The 19,928-nt window shown below is 42.1% G+C and overlaps 1 protein-coding gene across 2 annotated transcripts in view; it reads right to left on the bottom strand.

Annotated features, from left to right (window-relative positions):
- The window catches only part of LOC111981115 (roundabout homolog 4), a 29,848-nt gene extending 11,210 nt beyond the window's left edge, over positions 1 to 18,638 (bottom strand). Inside the window, exons 1-9 of one of the 2 annotated variants that reach the window (XM_024012264.3) lie at positions 18,201 to 18,638; positions 12,536 to 12,865; positions 4,461 to 4,618; positions 3,592 to 3,712; positions 3,139 to 3,277; positions 2,760 to 2,887; positions 935 to 1,050; positions 468 to 699; positions 127 to 248 (exon numbers count right to left, since the gene is read on the bottom strand). In XM_024012264.3, the coding sequence (XP_023868032.1) occupies positions 127 to 248; positions 468 to 699; positions 935 to 1,050; positions 2,760 to 2,887; positions 3,139 to 3,277; positions 3,592 to 3,712; positions 4,461 to 4,618; positions 12,536 to 12,865; positions 18,201 to 18,396 (1,542 nt within the window). In that variant the 5' untranslated portion in view covers positions 18,397 to 18,638. Of the gene's footprint in view, positions 1 to 126; positions 249 to 467; positions 700 to 934; positions 1,051 to 2,759; positions 2,888 to 3,138; positions 3,278 to 3,591; positions 3,713 to 4,460; positions 4,619 to 12,535; positions 12,866 to 15,194; positions 15,614 to 18,200 lie in introns of those variants that run through there. The other variant, XM_024012265.2, reaches the window with a different exon arrangement.
- Positions 18,639 to 19,928: the final 1,290 nt, after the last annotated feature.

Below are 19,928 nucleotides of genomic sequence, written 5' to 3'. Positions count from 1 at the left end.
CTTGCATTCTCACAAACGTTTCATAAAACACATTGTGGAGRATACAAGAATGCCAGTGTGCTTGAGCAACTTCTTCAAGCATAGATACAAGAAGGTAAAAGGGGTTTTAAGTCATCTTGTTCTTACCTGGTATCCCTTGATGATGCCGTTGTGAGATTCATGGGGGGGAGGCTTCCAGGTCACATGGACCGTGTCATTATGGTCAGGGGTCATCGTTATGGAGATGGCCTGAGGTGGGGCACTAGGCACTGTGGGAGGATGGAGTGTCATGAAAATAACAACACGTGTAAAAACCACAGACACACAACCCATCTTGATTCAAAACATCGTTTTTAATCTTCATAGTACAAAATAGCACTGTATTGTTGGACTACTCCTGAGCTACAGTATCCAAAGAAACACCTATATTTTCATAAATGTTTCTTTAGAGTTGATAACAGCCAACTCTAACCGTTTTGAACCCTTACCTGTCTCAGGTACACCTAGGTGCCTGGTGTTGCTCTCCCGGCCGTACAGGCTGCTGCCGTAGGGACGCACTTTGAACTCATACTTGTAGCCCCTCTTGAGCGGGCCGACCAGTGTTTGGAAGTTTGGTAGAACAACCCTCTTAGCCGCCCAGTCCGAACTGGCGGGCAGGAGAGAGCGATAGAGGACCTCGAAACCATCCAGGTAGTGTGGCTGGGTTGGGAAAGACTGGAGCTGTAAGGAACAAAACAAAAGGAAAGCCACAGTTAAAAGATTTGCCTTTCTGGAGTAGAAACCCCAAAAAAGACAACCTTAAATCCGCATTATTTGAACGTTCTCTGTGACACGAAAATAATGTTCTGAACAAACGTGAAAAATGACAGACCTCAATCTTAGTTCAGCAAAAGGTTAATACCTAACAGTTTTCATAATAATACATGCGCCTTCATGTGACGTCTGATCTCCGTACCTTCCACTGCACTTGGGACATGTTGGAGTTTGGAGTCAGCACCGTCACATTCTCCAGAGCCACGCGCAGGGCCGACAACTCTCTGTGAAGGTCCCTCTGTCTGGTACTTGCGGCTTCTGTGAAGGAGGGAGAAGAATCTTCAGAGAAAATAATATTTTCTGTTCATAAATGGAAGTTCCCTACTGGCACTGAAATTGACACAAACTAAACTCCATATACATTTCCATAGTGATCCTAAAAACGGTTTACTTTAGATCCACACTCAATTCCGCCGCCAATTCAAGGACATCATAAAAAAGTCTGTGCCTAATATGGTCTTTGTTGTGCATTCCAGTTTGCTGTGTTCCCTGAGGAGAAATAGATATAGACTCAGCAAAAAAAGAAATGTCCTCTCACTGTCAACTGCATTTCTTTTCAGTGTAAATATTGTAAATAATGTGTGTAAATATTTGTATGAACATAACAAGATTCAACAACTGAGACATAAACTGAACAAGTTCCACAGACACATGACTAACAGAAATGGAATAAGGTTCCTGAACAAAGGGGGGTCAAAATCAAAAGTCAGTATCTGGTGTGGCCACCAGCTGCAATAAGTACTGTAGRGCATCTCCTCCTCATGGACTGCACCAGATTTGCTAGTTCTTGCTGTGAGATGTTACCCCACTCTTCCACCAAGGCACCTGCAAGTTCCCGGACATTTCTGCGGGGGAATGGCCCTAGCACTCACCCTCCGATCCAACAGGTCCTAGACGTGCTCAATGGGATTYAGATCAGGGCTCTTTGCTGGCCATGGCAGAACACTGACATTCCTGTCTTGCAGGAAATCACGCACAGAACGAGCAGTATGGCTGGTGGCATCGTCATGCTGGAGGGTCATGTCAGGATGAGCCTGCAGGAAGGGTACCACATGAGGGAGGTGGATGTCTTCCCAAAACCGCAACTCATCAGTGAAGAGCACTTTTTGCCAGTCCTGTCTGGTCCAGCGACGGTGGGTTTGTGCCCACAGGCGATGTTGTTGCCGGTGATATTTGGTGAGGACCTGCCTTACAACAGGCATACAAGCCCTCAGTCCAGCCTCTCTCAGCCTATTGTGGACAGTCTGAGCACTGATGGAGGGATTGTGCATTCCTGGTGTAACTCGTGCAGTTGTTGTTGTCATCCTGTACCTGTCCCACAGGTGTGATGTTCAGATGTACCGATCCTGTGCAGGTGTTGTTACACATGGTCTGCCACTGCGAGGACGATCAGCTGTCCGTCCTGTCTCCCTGTAGTGCTGCCTTAGGCGTCTCACAGTACGGACATTGCAATTCATTGCCCTGGCCACATCTGAAGTGCTCATGCCTCCTTACAGCATGCCTAAGGCACGTTCACACAGATAAGCAGGGACCCTGGGCAGTAGAAGGGCCTCTTTAGTGTCCTAYGTTTTCATAACTGTGACCTTAATTGCCTACCGTCTGTAAGCTGTTAGTGTCTTAACGACCGTTCTACAAGTGCATGTTCATTAATTGTTTATGTTTCATTGAACAAGCATGGGAAACAGTGTTAAAACCATTTACAATGAAGATCTGCAAAGTTATTTGGATTGTTACGAATTATCTTTGAAAGACAGGGTCCTGAAAAAGGACAGTTTCTTTTCTTGCTGAGTTGATTACATTTGGCTGTAAGGAAATAGGGTACGATAGGATAAACTTTGATTTCACCGAGGCGAAACTGGCTTAGACACACAGTCCTGCTGTACACAACATAAACACTGTACATTACATATTCAACCGATACACAACACATGAACGTAGCGTTGAAGGCCCAAGCTAAGCGCTCTTACCCTCCACCACTAGCTGTGCGCTGGCGGTGACCACCCCCACGTCGTTGACAGCTGTGCAGGTGTACCTCCCAGAATCCTGTGACGTCACATAGTGGATTTGGAGGCTCTGGTCAGGATTCACTAGATACCTACAGACATGACACAGAAATCAGTACAACATTCACTCTAGCAACTGCATGCAATTATTAGAAATCAAAGAATGACATATTATTGAACGGTATACTAAGTATGGCCTGTCATGACATATGTACTGACTGTGCTGTGGAGTAGCTGAGAGATTGTTTTTTAATGTTACATATACACCTCATGTCAATGACAGTTTTTAGTCTAATGTACAGTTAATGGACAAAGCTTTTGTAGTTGAATGCAAGAATCAGACCTGCCATTGGGCAGAGGGCCCTGCTCGCGGCTCCACTCCACAGCAGGCATGGGATCTCCTTTAGCCTCGCAGTAGAACTGGGCAGACTCCCCCATCCCCACCGACATATCCTGAGGCTTTAGCACCAACACTGGCTTGGCTGGGGATTGAGAAAGCACGGACAAATATGAAAAGTATGGTTAGTCATATCACACCTCTATGCATTTTATTGCATTCAATTCCATGCTATCCCTTTTATCAATAGCAAACATTCTTAGCAGAATGACATACCTTTTCCACAATGTTGTGCAGAGCCAAACTGTACTGTGCTGACTCAGTTCTTTTCACATTGTCATTTCCAGCCACTATGGTGGATGCATAATCAGGCCAGCGCTGTACAGCTTGGCTCAGTAGTGCAAAAAGGTTCTTGCTAAAATGCTGATGTACTATATATGGGGTCAGGGTTTATCTTACCTAGGACAGAAAGGCGGGCGGCCCTGCTCTCTCTTACTCCCACAGTGTTGGAAGCCACACAAATGTACACGCCAGAGTCATTCTTCTGGGCTGGGGCAATGATCAACTTCCCATTCAGCGCCTATAGGTCACATGGATAGCAATCACATATAGTAAAAAAAAAAAAAGGTTTCTTGCAGAGGATAAATAACCTTGTACGAGCCTTGGCTTGTGTGAGCCGAAATGGCTCATAGGAGCAGGAGCCTATCTCCTGTTTCTGTAGAGTGAACAGCTTGATGTACAAGTACACCCCCTGGACAGGATGCTAGTCTATCACAGGGCCTTACCCCCAATCTATCTCCTTAATGCTGAGTGCCAAACAGAGATGCATTGGGTCCCATTTTTTTGTCTTTGGTATGACTCAGCCAGGGATTGAACTCTCAACAGTCAAATCTCAGGGCTGACCCTCTAACCAGAAGGCCAATGAATTTGCCATTGCAGAGGATAAATTATCATCATTTTTGGTCCAAGATGATAGGTCCTCTTTTATTAACGAAGAAGGAAAATGAATGAAGCAGCCTGTGGTTTTAATCAAACTTTTGTACAACAATGCCCTCTATTGGTAAAAGGATGATACCACATCAGGATTGGAGAAATAAGTAATCAAACAAAACAGTATGATGAACKCCCCAGGTTGGTGTGGAATAAATTTCAGCTCCTGCCACCTCGGGAATTAACTAAAGTTAGAAAAATTCATTAAAATATGGAAAAAGCTACATGTTTTGAAAATACATTTTCTGTAATGAAATGCAGACTGACAACTGTCCCAATGTTAATTTCCAATTTCCAAACCCCTAAAAAGAATGTAGCTATTGTTAAGGAGGTCTCACAGTGTAATGCGGGTCAGTGTTGTTGATGGGGACCCCGTCTTTCTTCCAGGTAACGTTGGGCTCGGGGTGTCCCACCGGCGGGCTGCAGTTCATCACCGCCACCTCCTCCACAGCTACCTCCACATCAATGGGCTGCACCCGGAAGTCTTCACGGAGAGCTGGAAGAAGACACGACAGAGGAGGTCCATTCATAACCAGTGAGTCTGAGACTAGCTGGTGCACACTGCCATAACAGTACATTGTACGAAAACGTCAAAGTTAGTCTACAAGCCTGTAGTTCATAAACATTTCCAGGGAAACGTGCGGAGCACAATACACATCCCTGCCTGCTTGAATTGTCTTCCCGCAAATGAGAGTTTTGACCACCAAAAACAAGCAAGGCTTACAATAACCTCATCTAATGATTTTTTTAAACAAAACCATTACCATACATCACACAGCTCCAAATATCCAGATATTCTGTATACGGAATACATAGTGCCAACAACCACATACAGTACCAGTCAAAAGTTTGGACACCCCTACTCATTCAAYYYTTTTTCTTTATTTTTACTATTTTCTACATTGTAGAATAATAGTGAAGACATCAAAACTATGAAATAACATATGGAATCATATAGTAACCAAAAAAAGTGTTAAACAAATCCAAATATATTTTAGATTCTTCAAAGAAGCCACCCTTTGCCTTGGCAGCTTTGCACACTCTTGGCATTCTCTCAACCAGCTTCACCTGGAATGCTTTTCCAACAATCTTAAAGGAGTTCCCACATATGTTGAGCACTTGTTGGCTGCTTTTCCTTCACTCTGTGGTCCAACTTATCCCAAACCATCTCAACTGGGTAGASGTTGGGTGATTTTTGTATTTGTATTTATTATGSATCCCCATTAGCTGCTGCCAAAGCAGCAGCTACTCTTCCTGGGGTCCAGCAAAATTAAGGCAGTTTATACAATTTTAAAACATTACAATACATTCACAGATTTCACAACACACTGTGTGCCCTCAGGCCCCTACTCCACCACTACCGTATATCTACAGTACTAAATCTGTGTGTGTTTATGCATGTGTCTGTGCCAATGTTTGTGTTGCTTCACAGTCCCCGCTGTTCCATGAGGTGTTTTTTTAATCTGTGTTTTAAATCAAATTTTACTGCTTCCGTCAGTTACTTGATGTGGAATAGAGTTCCATGTAGTCATGGCTCTATGTAGTACTGTGCACCTCCCATAGTCTGTTCTGGACTTGGGGACTGTGAAGAGACCTCTTGTGGCATGTCTTGTGTGGTATGCATGGGTGTCCGAGCTGTGTGCCAGTAGTTTACAGACAGCTCGGTGSATTCAACATGTCAATACCTCTCATAAATAAAAGTAGTGATGAAGTCAATCTCTCCTCCACTTTCAGCCAGGAGAGATTGACATMAATATTATAATCTAGTGTTATTCCAAGCAGTTTAGTCATGTCAACTTGCCCAATTTCCACATTATTTATTACAAGATTTAGTTGAGGTTTAGGGTTTAGTGAGTGATTTGTTCCAATTACAATGCTTTTAGTTTTAGAAGGGTTAGGGTTAGTAACTGTGATTGTGGAGGCCAGGTCATCTGATGCAGCACTCCATCACTCTCCTTCTTGGTCAAATAGCCCTTACACAGCCTGGAGGTGTTGGGTCATTGTCCTATTAAAAACAAATGATAGCGCTACTAAGCACAAACCAGATGAGATGGCGTATCGCTGCAGAATGCTGTGTTAGCCAAGCTGGTTAAGTGTGCCTTGAATTCTAAATAAGTCACCAACAGTGTCACCAGCAGAGCACCCCCCACCGTCACACCTCCTCCTCCATACTTCACGGTGGGAACCACACATTCGGAGATCATACGTTCACCTACTCTGAATCTCACAAAGACGCCAGACCAAAGGACATATTTCTACCTGTCTAATGTCCATTGCTCATGTTAATGAACTTATCCTCTGCAGCAGTAAACTCTGGGTCTTCCTTTCCTGTGGCGGTCCTCATAGCGCTTGATGCCAGTTTCATCATAGCGCTTGATGGTTTTTGTGACTACATTTGAAGACTCTTCAAAAGTTAATGAAATTTTCTGGATTGACTGACCTTCATGTCTTAAATTAATGATGGACTATTTTCRCTCTTTGCTTATTTGAGCTGTTCTTGCCATAATATGGACTTGGTCTTTTACCAAACAGGGATATCTTCTGTATTCCATCTCTACCTTGTCACAACACAACTGATTGACTCAAACGCATTAAGAGGAAAGAAATTCAACAAATCAACTTTTAACACGGCACACCTGTTAATTGAAATGCATTCCAGGTGACTATCTCATGAAGCTGGTTGAGAGAATGCCAAGAGTGTGCAAAGCTGTCCAGGGCAAAGCCTGGCTACTTTGAAGAATCTCAAATATAAAATATATTTTGATTTGTTTAACACTTTTTTGGTTACTACATGATTCCATATGTGTTATTTCATAGTTTTGATGTCTTCACTATTATTCTACAATGTAGAAAATAGTAAAAATAAAGAAAAATCCTTGAATGAGTAGGTGTGTCCAAACTTTTGACTGGTACTGTACGTTCCTCAGAGGTCTCAAACAATTCATAGAGCAAACTTGACCGGTCTACAGTGACATAACCACAAGTACATGACAGACAAGCCTGACCTCTTGACAGGAACAAGTCATGTTTACTCAATCATTAAGAGTAACTGTGAACCATTTAGGTTGAAGGTCTAAGGAGCTTCCTCCCATTATATCCAAAAGAACAGAAACAATGGCCTTTCACCTTGAATGTATAAATTACAACATYCTTAGGATGCCTGTTTAAATCCTCACTGATACCATTACATTGCAACACCAAATGGAATCATGAGACAAAACATTTTTGGACACACAATGGTCTAGTGCCATAAAGTACAAGTAGAATATCTCCAATCTTTTGTTCAGCAAAATATTAAGGAATGATCTTAAGCTGGAGTTCTCTAAAATGCAGATACGTGTATTCTTCAACTTAATAATTAGCCGGAAATGAACTTAGCCCAACTTTTGAATTAAAAGTGATGCATGGTTTYTTGCTGTTTAGGCTACTTTTCCTAACCAGTTCAACTATACTGACAAAGGTCACGATTACACGATTATCTTAATGAAACTAACACAGATAAATAAAGGTTAAATTCTAGATATACCACAATCCTCCTGCTACTGTTCTCTAAAGTACTGTCGATCTGCCAACTGAATCTAAATTAAGTACCACTGTCTATTGTCCCAATGGCTCCACCACCAAATGTACTGCTCCAAGGAAGTTCCCCCAACAAGTCAATCAGCCACTAATTATACCATCCAGCTCAGGAATCCAGTGGTCTCCGGGTGACCCTGTTTTGGGTGCAAACAGAGGCTGGGGGTCAGGGGTCATTTAGCAGTGTTTGTCCTGGAGAGGGGGTATTCATTGACATTGGACCCCCTTACTTATTCTCTGTAATCACAAAGACAATCTCGCTCTCTCTTCCTCTGGAGCAGGATTCTGTGGATCTGTGGATACTGGGGGCTTCCCGTTGACCTCAAGGATCATATATCAGCTTGATATAATGTTAAAGATCAGCATGGAGGTAGAGAGGAAGTGAATGGGACAGGATGTAGGAGAGAGCCATACAACAAAGACAATAGAATGTATTCTAAGACCACAGTTTCACATCCATCTGGCATAGGGTTCCATAGTCTTGGTCCTGGAAAGCAGCCTTGTGTGGTTTTGGTTCCATCTCAGTATAAGCACACCTGATTCAGCTAATCAATATCTTGAGTGGTTTATTAGTTACCGCACACTGTCTCTTAGTCTCTTCACTCACATGATCTATAACAGTGTGATGGTACCTCTCTTCATCCTAGTGTGCAATTAGTTTTGCATGGTATCTTGGCATTTACAGTGCCTTCAGAAAGTATTCGTACCCCTTGACACATTTTATGCCAATTTATTAAAAACAAAATARAGAAATAGCTCATTTACATAAGTATTCACACCCCTGAGATGTCAGAATCACCTTTGGCAGTGATTACGATCAGTCTTTCTGGGTAAATCTAAGAACTTTGCACACCTCGGGCCTCATTTGACAATATTGGGAGGAACTATTCTAAAATACAACTTACGAAAGGAATTTAGAATGTTAATACGCATAGAAAATGTTTGAGTTATCAAATAATCCTATGAGTGCACACCGGTAGGAGATCACCATTGCTAAATACAAATTGTTCTCAGCCTCAGTACACGACCTTGGCTATTTGCATTTCGAAATGTCCCTAATTAACCATATATGGTCCAAATTATTCCTTTAAAGCATGTGGGGGAAATAAAATGGCGTACCATGACATACAACGCCGCAAACAAAAAAAGCTTAGAAAAAAATAATGATCCAAGAATGAAATACAGGTGTTAGTGTCAGAGATTGAGTACAATCAAAATATTATATTTGGCTTGCTCAGTTGTGGCTTGACCAGTAAAAATAGCTACAAAGAGAGGACCATTGAGCCAATTAGTTACATTAGCAATGGCAAATATACTTCAAATGAGCAGGCAACACTCATCAATAAGCCATCCATCCTCAACAGCTCCTTCCTGTAGGCGTATAGGCCAACATTGCTGTTCTGCAGAATGAACGAGTTGTGCGTACCACCTGGCCACCACATTTAGCAGCATCTTTTGCGCACCACATAACCTATCGCCTGCACATTAAGAGTGGAAGCCTTTTCTGTTGACATAGTTGAAATCGTTTTAGGATGGTGCTTTTATGGTGATGTGGGTGCGTTCTACTCCTCCATTCATATTTGTGAATCCATTGTTGGCAACAAAAAAAAAAATCTTGACTTCAACCCGTAGTGCGATGGTGTATGAAAATTGTATGTTACAGTTTGTTTTGCTGATGATTGTATCCAAAACATTACCTCATCGAGGGTTGTGAGCAGTGGCGGTTCTAGCTTGTATGGCTCCCTGAGCGAACGCCCCCCCCCGCCAACAAAATAAAGCACCGTTCTGCACTAACTAATTTTTATTCAGACATTTGGAACAGCACAAATAAATAATCATAACATTAAAAATGATATAAATATAAAAATATACGCAAAAATAAGATTCAAAAATATCAAAAAGAAGTAACAAAGACAAATAAAAACGAATTGTAGTATATAAATACAAGTAAAAAAGATTATCAAATTATTACACTATTACCCTATTGCTAACAAAAACAACACAAATAAAACTAAATTGCACAAATCCTATATCACACAAATAGAATAACCTGATTATTACACTACTGCACTTCAAACAAGAAACACAAACGAAATTGCTCAACTGCCATCTAAACCCTGATCTTTCTTGCCTTGATGCAAAGTCATCAATTACATCATCATAAGAAATCTGCTCAGCAATTGCATGGTTAATACTGATGACAGCAAGGCTACTAAGGCATTCCTGTGACATGGTGGACCTCTGGTAGAATTTGATGAACTTTAGCTTTGAAAAGCGCCTCTCTGCTTGAGCTACGGTCACTGGAAGAGCAAGACAAATTCTGAGAGCAGTCCACAAATTTGGATACATTTGGACTGGTTTTATATTATTCTTAACGATTAGGCACAAACCAGAACAAAATTCAACAATATGTCTGTGAAACTATATATTCACAGTATTATGAATTAATTGTGATTTATTTGGTAGCATTTCGTGGTGTGACTGATTTTACTAATTYCATTAGTACTGTACAAAGTTAGAGGTGCACTATTTGATGGAGTCCCCTGGTCCCCTACCTCGGGCTTCCAGTGGGTAGACCTGAGGTCAACCTCCCCATCTCGTACTTCTGAGTGGGAGACCTTCCCAGGCAGTAGCCTGCCTAGCTCACAAACTAGAATCAGGGCGCCCACTCCGACAAGGTTAATTGACCCACAGTCCCACACGGTGACATGATATCATTGACGTGATGTGCAAATGAGCGATGGAAAACCGATCGCACAAATGTCACCATTACACATTTTTTGGGGAGTGCGCCCCGTGACCTGGGCGGTGCCCATGTCGCCTATACCGAAATCCGCTACTGGTTGTGAGACACTGATCGGCAAGCTCCCGCTGAAAAATGCATTTTGCCAAAGACCCGAGGGTGGATAGCACTTGGATTTGCACTGGAATGGCATGCGTTTGTCTTTTTAAAGTAGGTCTTAAATCCTCGCAAATTGGTTCATCAGATAATTTCCCAAAACCAATATGTACTTTCTGCCAAAAACAATCCCACCTGTCTCTATAAACACGCTTTCTACGAAATGCAGCGTGCCAAATCTTCAAATAGAGCGAGATCAGCCTCGTGACATTTCCCATTATCTCAGTCTTTTATAGTATTTCAACAATGGTTTCACTTTCACACGTAACTCTAATTTAACAAATGACTGTATTTTATAAGGATTATTATTGGAACAAATTCACTAATGTAGTCAAGTTATATGACTGTCAAGATATGTTTAATGAATTCACAATGGAAATACAACTATTATTACCCTCGATTTGTTTTAATGTTCAACATATATTTTCCCCATTCTACGCTTGACAGGAAGTTCCCTTACACTTGGCATTGAGCATTATGCATGGTCATGGCTGTGCGTAAAGTTACTAACACTCTCAAGCAAACGTGCATATTGATAAATCTCACACTTTGCGTGGAAATGATCCCACGCATGGTTTATGCACAGATGTGCCTACACATGATTGATAAATGAGGCCCCTGGATTGTACAATATTTGCACTTTGTTCTTTTTTAAATTCTTCAAGCTCTGTCAAATTGGTTGCTGATCATTGCTAGACAGCCATTTTCAAGTCTTGCCATAGATTTTCAAGCCAATTTAAGTAAAAAAATGTAACCAGGCCACTCAGGAACATCCAATGTTGCCTTGGTAAGTAACTCCAGTGTATATTTGGCCTTGTGTTTTAGGTTATTGTCCTGCTGAAAGGTGAATTTGTCTCCCAGTGTCTGTTGGAAAGCAGACAACCAGGTTTTACTCTAGGATTTTGCCTGTGCTTAGCTCTATTCTGTTTCTTTTTATCCTAAAAAACTCCCTAGTCCTTGCTGATGACAAGCTTACCCATAACATGATGCAGCCACCACCACCTGCTTGAAAATATGAAGAGTGGTACTCAGTGATGTGTTGTGTTGGATTTGCCCCAAACATAACACATAACGCTTTGAATTCAGAACAGCGTTAATTTATTTGCCATGTCTTTTGCAGTTTTACTAGTGCCTTATTGCAAACAGAATGCATGTTTGGAATATTTGTATTTTGTACAGGCTTCTTTTCACTCTTTCATTTAGGGTAGCATTTCTGGAGTAACTACAATGTTGTTGATCCATCCTCAGTTTTCTTCTATCACAGACATTCAACTCTGTAACTGTATTAAAGTCCCCGTTGGCTCATGGTGAAATCCCTCATGGTGAAATCCAGGGAACTGAGTTAGGAAGGATGCCTGTATCTTTGTAGTGACTGGYTGTATTGATACACCATCCAAAGTGTAATTAATAACTTCACCTTGCTCTAAGCTAAGGGATATTCAATGTCTGCTATTTATTTTACACATCTACCAATAGGTGCCCCCTTCTTTGCGAGGTACTGGAAAACCTGTGTTTGAAATGTACTGCTGTGGGATACAGAGATGAGGTAGTCGTTCAAAAATCATGTTAAACACTATTATTGCACACAGAGTGAGTCCATGCAACTTATTATGTGACTTGTTAAGCAAATTGTTTAGGCTTGCCATAACTTATTTAGGCTTGCCATAACAAAGGGGTTGAATACTTATTGACTCAAGATATTTCAGCTTTTCATGTTTTATTAATTTGTAAACATTTCTAAAAACATAATTCCACTTTGACATTATGGGGTATTGTGTGTAGGCCAGTGACACAAAATCTAAATTTAATCCATTTGAAATTCAGGCTGTAACACACCAAAATGTGGAAAAGGCAAGGGGTGTGAATACTTTCTGAAGGCATTGTATGACAAGATAAATGCATGTCCATCTAGTTTGAAAGACTTCCCCACAGTCTTACCTGCGATATAGAGAGAGGCATTGCGGCTGGTGGCCTTGCCTGCGCTGTTCTTTGCCACGCACGCGTACACACCCTGTGTCTGACTCCGCCTCCCAGGGACCACCCTGAGGAAGAACAGGCTGCCCCCTGACAGAACGATGGGCCGCGATTGGCTGTCCAGCTTGTCCATCTCCAGGGGCTGGCCATTGTGGAGCCACTCGATGGAGGGCTCGGGTGTGCCTTCGGCACGGCAGGAGAGGGTGGCAGGGCTGCCTACCTTGACCACCACGTCTGAGGGGTGGTGGACGATCAGCGGGGTTACCTCCACTACCTCCGCCCTCAGCCTGGAACCTGCAGGGAACAAAAACAGTGGATGGAGGAACGATGGAGAAACTAAGGTTCTGTCAAAATAGGCTATTGCATCTGTTAATTCACAGAAGCTCTGGCAATAGTTTATTACTATTACTATGCATACTATTCATTTAGCAATGAATGGGGTGAAGAGGACGAGATCGGGTGTATTCAGGCTGGTATGGCCGTAAGCCATGGAACAAGAGTTGGATAAACTATTTCAAGTTCATGTAACTCAAAAACTTTGAGGAACTAGAATAGCCATTCCATTTTAAAATGGCCCTGATATTATTACTGTGTTTATAAGAGAATACTCTAGTGAGCAAAAAGCTTACAGCATCTGATATTCCCAAGCGGTCTTCCAACCAAATAGTAACCAGTTCTGACCCTGCTTAACTTCCGAGATCGAGCATATTCAGGCTGGTCTGGCCGTAAGCCATGGAATGAGAGGTGGATAGACTATTTCAAGTCTCATGGACAGTCAAAAAACTAACTTTACATTAATATTCCTTTCCTWCTATCAGGTCCCAAGGGATGTACTGATTCATACACCCATTCTAGTAATATCACAAACAAACACAAGTCATGGATGACCTTCCATTCCTAACTCACGTAACGGGAGGCCGTGTACAATCTAATCTTGGGTCAGTGTTTTAGGCTACATACGTCAACAAGCATCTCCTTTGGGAGTCTCGCCAATGCTTTTCACYCCATAAGCAACTCCCACCTTCAAAAACAAGTTTTACTGTGTTGGAGAGCAACAATGTAGTACAGTATGACTCAAAGGCTAATGACAGATGGAGAGGTAGTGCGGAAAACATGTTTGTCCCAAAGTGGTCTCAAACAAACTCTGACTGAAGTAGTCTGAAGTGTGTGGTCCTCTTTTCAAAGTGGAACAAGGGTATACTTAAGAGTCAGTAATAGTGGGCTTTTACAGTAGAGACACCACACCCAGAGAGTGGCCCCTAGTTCAGGGTCAGCTCACACACTCAAGTAAAAGCATCCACCACAAACAAGCATAGACACCGGCTACCAACAAACAATGCCTATTCTTAGGCCAGCAGCATTGGAATTCCATTGTTCGGCCCGTGGTATTGGATGACTCCAAGTTGGAGGAAGTGGGGGGATTCTGTGGTACTTCCTGTATGGGACAGGAAGCTAAACCAGTCGCAAGGCCGTTTGCCCCCCCCCCCCCCCCACACACTAAACAATAGAACAACATTCCTTCACGCAAACACAATCAAGAGGGCTCAAAGGGAAATCTGTCACCTGTGCACTGAGTGCGTGGCAGTGGACCCCTGCTATTATTGCCCCGGCGACAATGCCTTTATTGAGTGGCAATGTCAAAACACTATTGATGCTAAGGCTTACACTGGCGCTATGTACTATTGGATAAAAATTGGACTCTGGCCATTGAGCTGTGGTAGGCTATATTTGGTTGTGTTGATTTTGATAATGAACATTGCAACTGGAACAGCTATCTGATGGATGCTTTCATCATGTACGAGATGACATGCTTTCAAAGACTGTCAAGATTATTTTGATAGGATTTCAGATGTGTTACAATCAGCTAATCTTGCAAATGTCATTTGCAACACTAGGCTAGCCATAGGTCTACCCCTGATTGTGAGGTAAGACATTTTTGTCAGTGGCTTGCAAAGTTTATATTGTTTCAGACAAAGCTATTTCCTGAGGGAGAGCCCACACTTAAGTCATAAAATGATTTTGAAAAATGTAAAGCAGTTTCAATTAAATATTTGCATAATATGCATATTATTTACAAAACCTATAGAGTAGACTAATATTATTTTCTAAATGGTCACTTCCATAAAGATTGGAATAACAATAGTCTAGTACTGTGTCAAACAGATGGGCTGACTCGGCAGGTGCTGTAGGCTACATCAACTGTTAATTATTTACTGAACAACAAAGTGCCATTGAAAAGTAGGAAGATGATTTGAAGCAAGCAGGGGAAACAAACAAAAATCACCAACAGGAGAGAACTCTATTTGCTATGTATCACATATGGCTAAAGCCTGGTGTTAAAAAGCTTAGCCTATCAATAAACAAATGGTGCCTGATACCACTAGAAACTTATTTTGAGAATGAGCTCAATTCATTCAAATAGGCCTCACAAACCAGGCCATAATAACAGAGCCATTGGAAAAAAAAGGGTGGAAATATAGGCAGGGGAAACTTTTATAATTAACTTTATTTACTCAAATTGCTAGCAATAGTAATAATTAAATAAACTATAAATGCATTAGCTGATATGTTTACCATAGGCCTACYGTACATTACATGTATCATATACAAATAACAGCCTCACCTGCAAGGTTTCCAAGAGCGGCGAAAACTACCAACATTCTTATAAACATCTGTTCCGTCATTTTATGTTAGGTCTCCGAAGTATGTAAACAAATCGTTATTGCATCGTTCACCTATCTGGTGCATATTACTTCACTTGAGGAGGCGCGTTTCCTGTTTTACGCACAAATCAAAGTTCCATTTGAGGAGGTTTCTTCTCCAGATTGATTAAGATTTTCCAGATAATTCCATTGGTGTTTCGTTTGCCATTCCATCACACATTGATGACCACCTTATCTAAATCCAAGAGAGCACCAATGCAATTAGCAACAGTCCCAAGTGACTGCCATGTGAACAGAAGAGGCAGGCAAAGTGGCAACAGGTCGCCGCCTAAAAAATGCGACACTCCCCCGTTTTAACTCCCTGGCTGAAAATGTGTCTTTCGTCGCATGAGGGGCTTAAGCCACCGTTCTAATCACCAACACATCATTGGGATAGTTGCAGAGGAATAAAAGCGCTGCCACACAGTCTACACAGGATATAGGCTATTGTGGGTTAATTTGAACATCGTTTCCTCAAATGCAACACTTTTTCATAGAATAATAAGATCATTTGCATTTGGGGTACGTTGAAGCCTGTTTACATCTATTTCAATGTTCCCTCATTTGAAGTGCCAATTTGAGGTTWTCACTTCGGGTAGCCTACAGCAATATTGATCCTCATAAGCTACTGTATATTGGTTGCCTTTATATTTGGTTGCCTGCGTCCTTTGAATGATTATGCACTGAGTGTACAAAACATTAGGAACACCTGCTCTTTCCATGGCATAGACTGACCAGGTGAATCCAGATGAAAGCTATGATCCGTTATTGATGTCGCCTGTTAAARCTACTTCAAATCAGTGTAGATGAAGGGGAGGAGACAGGTTAAAGAAGGATTTTTAAGCCTTGAGACATGGATTGTGTATGTGTGCCTTCAGAGGGTGAATGGGCAAGACAAAATATTGAAGTGCCTTTGAACAGGGTATGGTGGTAGATGCCAGACACACTGGTTTGAGTGTATCAAGAACTGCAACGTTTCTGGGTTTTCACACTCAACAGTTTCCATGTGTATCAAGAATGGTCCACCACCCAAAGGACATCCAGCCAACCTGACACAACTGTGGGAAGCATTGGCATCAACATGGGCCAGCATTCCTTTGGAACGCTTTCGACACCTTGTAGAGTCCATGAGGTTCTGAGAGCAAGAGTGGGTGCACCTGAWTATTATGAAGGTGTTTCTAATGTTTTGTACACTCGGTGTAATACAGCCAGAAATGTGGAATGGTCGTCTTTTTTTGTTGAAAACAATTTGTAGCAGCAGCTCTGTCAACACTGCATGGAAAGACAGGAAATGAGGAGGCTCCCATGCTTCTAAACAATACATGGAAATGACTTAATCTTATATTTCATGAACTGGTGACATTCTACAGTTCTTGCAATCATATCTCATGGTTAATCATGGTAGAATTTAATCTAAAAATAAGAAGTTGCAGAGCAAAAAATGAGAAATGCTAAGAATTGTTTTGTAGATAGAAGCAATCACAATAACATCTGCTATCAGCCTTTTTCAACTGATTTAAATGACTTATGGAGAGGTTTGACTTGCTCTAGCCTACAGATGCATGCAGCGTAGGCCTTAAGAATAACAGATGCATTCTGATGTTTTCTTTTAGCGTTTAGAGTTTTAATTGAGACATTTTAARTGAACCAAAATGGATACATCTCTCTTTTACACCCTGCTACAAAGACACTCAGATGTCATCACCTAGTGATCCATTACAGCAGAAACAAGGAGGCACGGCTAGAGCATAGCCGTGAGGAGAAAAGAAAAACMACTTTAGGAGCTAATAGTTACTTATCCCAATTACCCCAAATCCTGTAAAAACAGGGCTCCCGGAGGGAGATGTTGAGAAGAGAAAGGGAGAACTACCAATGGTAGTCCATTCCCTCCAAACAAACACATAAATAAAGTGTTGTTTAGTGAACCGGCAATTGTTTCGGTCTWAAAAGGCCCAGTCGAGGTGACGGAAGCTTATATTGATCCAACAACTCGGGTTAGATGGCCCCGGCCAGCTTCCAGACATTTTCAAAAGGTTTAGAGATTGAAGAAGGATGGCTTGCTCTAAACACATGGCATGGAAATGATGTTGGGTTAAATATGTGCTGAAGGATGGCTTTAAAGAATTTACCCAGTAGGTATTTTATAAACATGAAGAAGTTCTAAGTCAACTGTTTGAGCCACAATTGTTCCTAAAGACAAGTTGAAAGAAGAATGCCATGGAACAAACCTATTGGCTGCAGTTAATGAGGTCTTCAACAATTTTGATGCCAATACAGGAACAAGAGTACACTCGGATGAATCTGACCCAAGTCTACTTATACTGGTTTTCTATCAATCGTCCAATACATTTTCTTTTGTGTTTTCCATCTTCAAGATGTCACGCATTGGTCCACACACTGGGACACATAATGAGTGCAATGTTTCTCATAACAGCTTGGGGCAGGCATAGCRGTCTCACTCTACAAAGAAATCATGCACTTCATATGCAAATGACAAGCTTGCATAATTCATATAGAACTGATCATTTATGTATTTCACTTTTCATAAGTAGTTAATTGGATACAAAATATGTATGGGACCAACATTCTTTAGACTTTGATTGCCAACTTGGTGATGTCATTCTGTACTATTTTTTGATACACCGACAGTCGATCAGATATACATTACCTAATCAGTAATGCATTATCAATAAGACGCCTAATTGCAGGAAAGCATTATTAATTCATGATATAGCCTAACTCCACAACTTCTATACTGCAATGAACTGCACCAAAGATGGATATAGTGGAACATGGAGAACCGACTGGGCTAATAGCATTAGCACTCCACAACACTATTGAGCTCATCAATCCTTCTTTACTATGGTACAGGTTTCCCTCAAAAGACATTTGAGCAAGGTCAGGGGGGAAGGAAGGGTGGTGCTTACCTTTTCTCCGGTGTGGCCTGTCCCTATGAGGCCGATGCTGCTGGTGCTCCAATCGATGACGGACATGCTCCTTGACCTGTGTCTTTGACCCCTCGGCCAATCCCGGCTCAGGTAGACATGTGCATTGGCATTGAAGTGACCCTTCCGCCCAGGTATAGATCCAGGTCGCCCAGAGCAGACACATTCCAACCTGCATCTTCTAGCCTCTGCGTCTTCCCTATCTGGATGACAGCTCTACGCCAAAGCTCCGTGCCTAGCGCACAATCTCTGCCCCTGGTAGAGCCCCAACAGGCACATCTCAGCTAGTCTCTCCCCAGACAACTCTTAGACCTCCCTGCGTTAAATTATTTGGAGATTGTTATAAAGAATGTTTTTTCTTTATATTCCTTGCACCCTGGCTTTTGTGCTCTCCTTCCTTCTCTCCCTCTCTCCCTCCCTCTTTCTTTTTTTGCCTCTCTCCTTGCTCTCTCACTTCTCTTTCTCTGTGCCTCTTTTTTCTTTGGGGGGGGGGTAAAATATGTTGGGGGGGAAAACAATGATTGAAAAACAAGTTCAGGCCCCATACTGGGAGAGGAGCGCAGAGAAGGGGACCAAGGGGTCCTGTCTCCTCCAACAGCATATGTGTCATTCGTTCTGCACGGAGCAGGGGGACAGAAAACAAGGCCTGGAGGGGGAGGAGAAAGGGAAGAGAGTTTGGGGCAGGGGGAGGATACAGAGAAGCCTGTTTTACCAAAGCTAGGTCAGTTCCATTAATCAAGTGTCTACCAGCTGACTGATCAAGTCCAGCACAATACCACTTTCTCCACTCTGCAACATCAAAGGGATTGGATATGCATCACGCCTCCCCATCCATTGGTTTGTGTTCTGAGATAATTTTTTCAAGGGAGACTGACTAAAGTAGGCAGGCGGTATCTGTTACTGTGTGCCCCCCTTTTCTGCCCATAGCGCTTTAGACCAAGGATTGGACAGGGAGTGTTTCTGACCCTCTCCGAAAACTCTAAATGCATCAATGCAAGAAAGGGTAAGCCTTTGTTGGAGGATATTCATGCTTTTACAACAAGGAATATTACAATATGCCATGAAAAGCCAAATGCAAGATGGAACAAAGCTAGACATCAAGGCCGGTGCATTCTCATTTGTTGAGGTGTAGATAATTCATTTTCACTGGTGACAATTTCAATTTTCGGAGCTCACGTATCAATTATCTGGCCAGAAGAACGSCAGTTCCCTTTGATAAGAAGGGAAAGGGAAAAAAAAGGGCCACAAAGGGTTATTTTTTTCACTCGCGGTCTTCCTTTAACGAGGCAACTCAAATACCCATTGCCCACCCCCCACTAGTGCAACTAGCAAGGCAAATTTGTAGCCGCCTGCTCGCACAGTAGGAGCCCTCGTACATCATCTTAGATCAGCGATCACAATCTGACAAAAGTTTTTTACAACGACCTTGTCGAAACGTTCTGGTCCGATGTTTCAACAATCACTATCCAGTCCAGCTGGTTGGAGACTAGAGGACTTGGGGGAACAGAGGTAATAGAGGTACCATGCTGGGCTAACACATCAGACCTGATCATGGGTTTTATCCCAACAACCTCTTGACAACTTTCTCTTTGTGCTCAGCAACCGCTAATGGACAATGACAGACTTGACGTTGATGTACTAAAAGTCACTATGGGGRAGGGAGATGCATACAGCAGAGGGAAAACTTCTGCTGTATGCATCTATTCAGCA

Source organism: Salvelinus sp. IW2-2015, linkage group LG20 (genome assembly GCF_002910315.2).
Source record: "Salvelinus sp. IW2-2015 linkage group LG20, ASM291031v2, whole genome shotgun sequence".
NCBI lineage: Eukaryota > Metazoa > Chordata > Actinopteri > Salmoniformes > Salmonidae > Salvelinus > Salvelinus sp. IW2-2015.
This window is presented reverse-complemented; position numbering and strand designations above follow the sequence as displayed.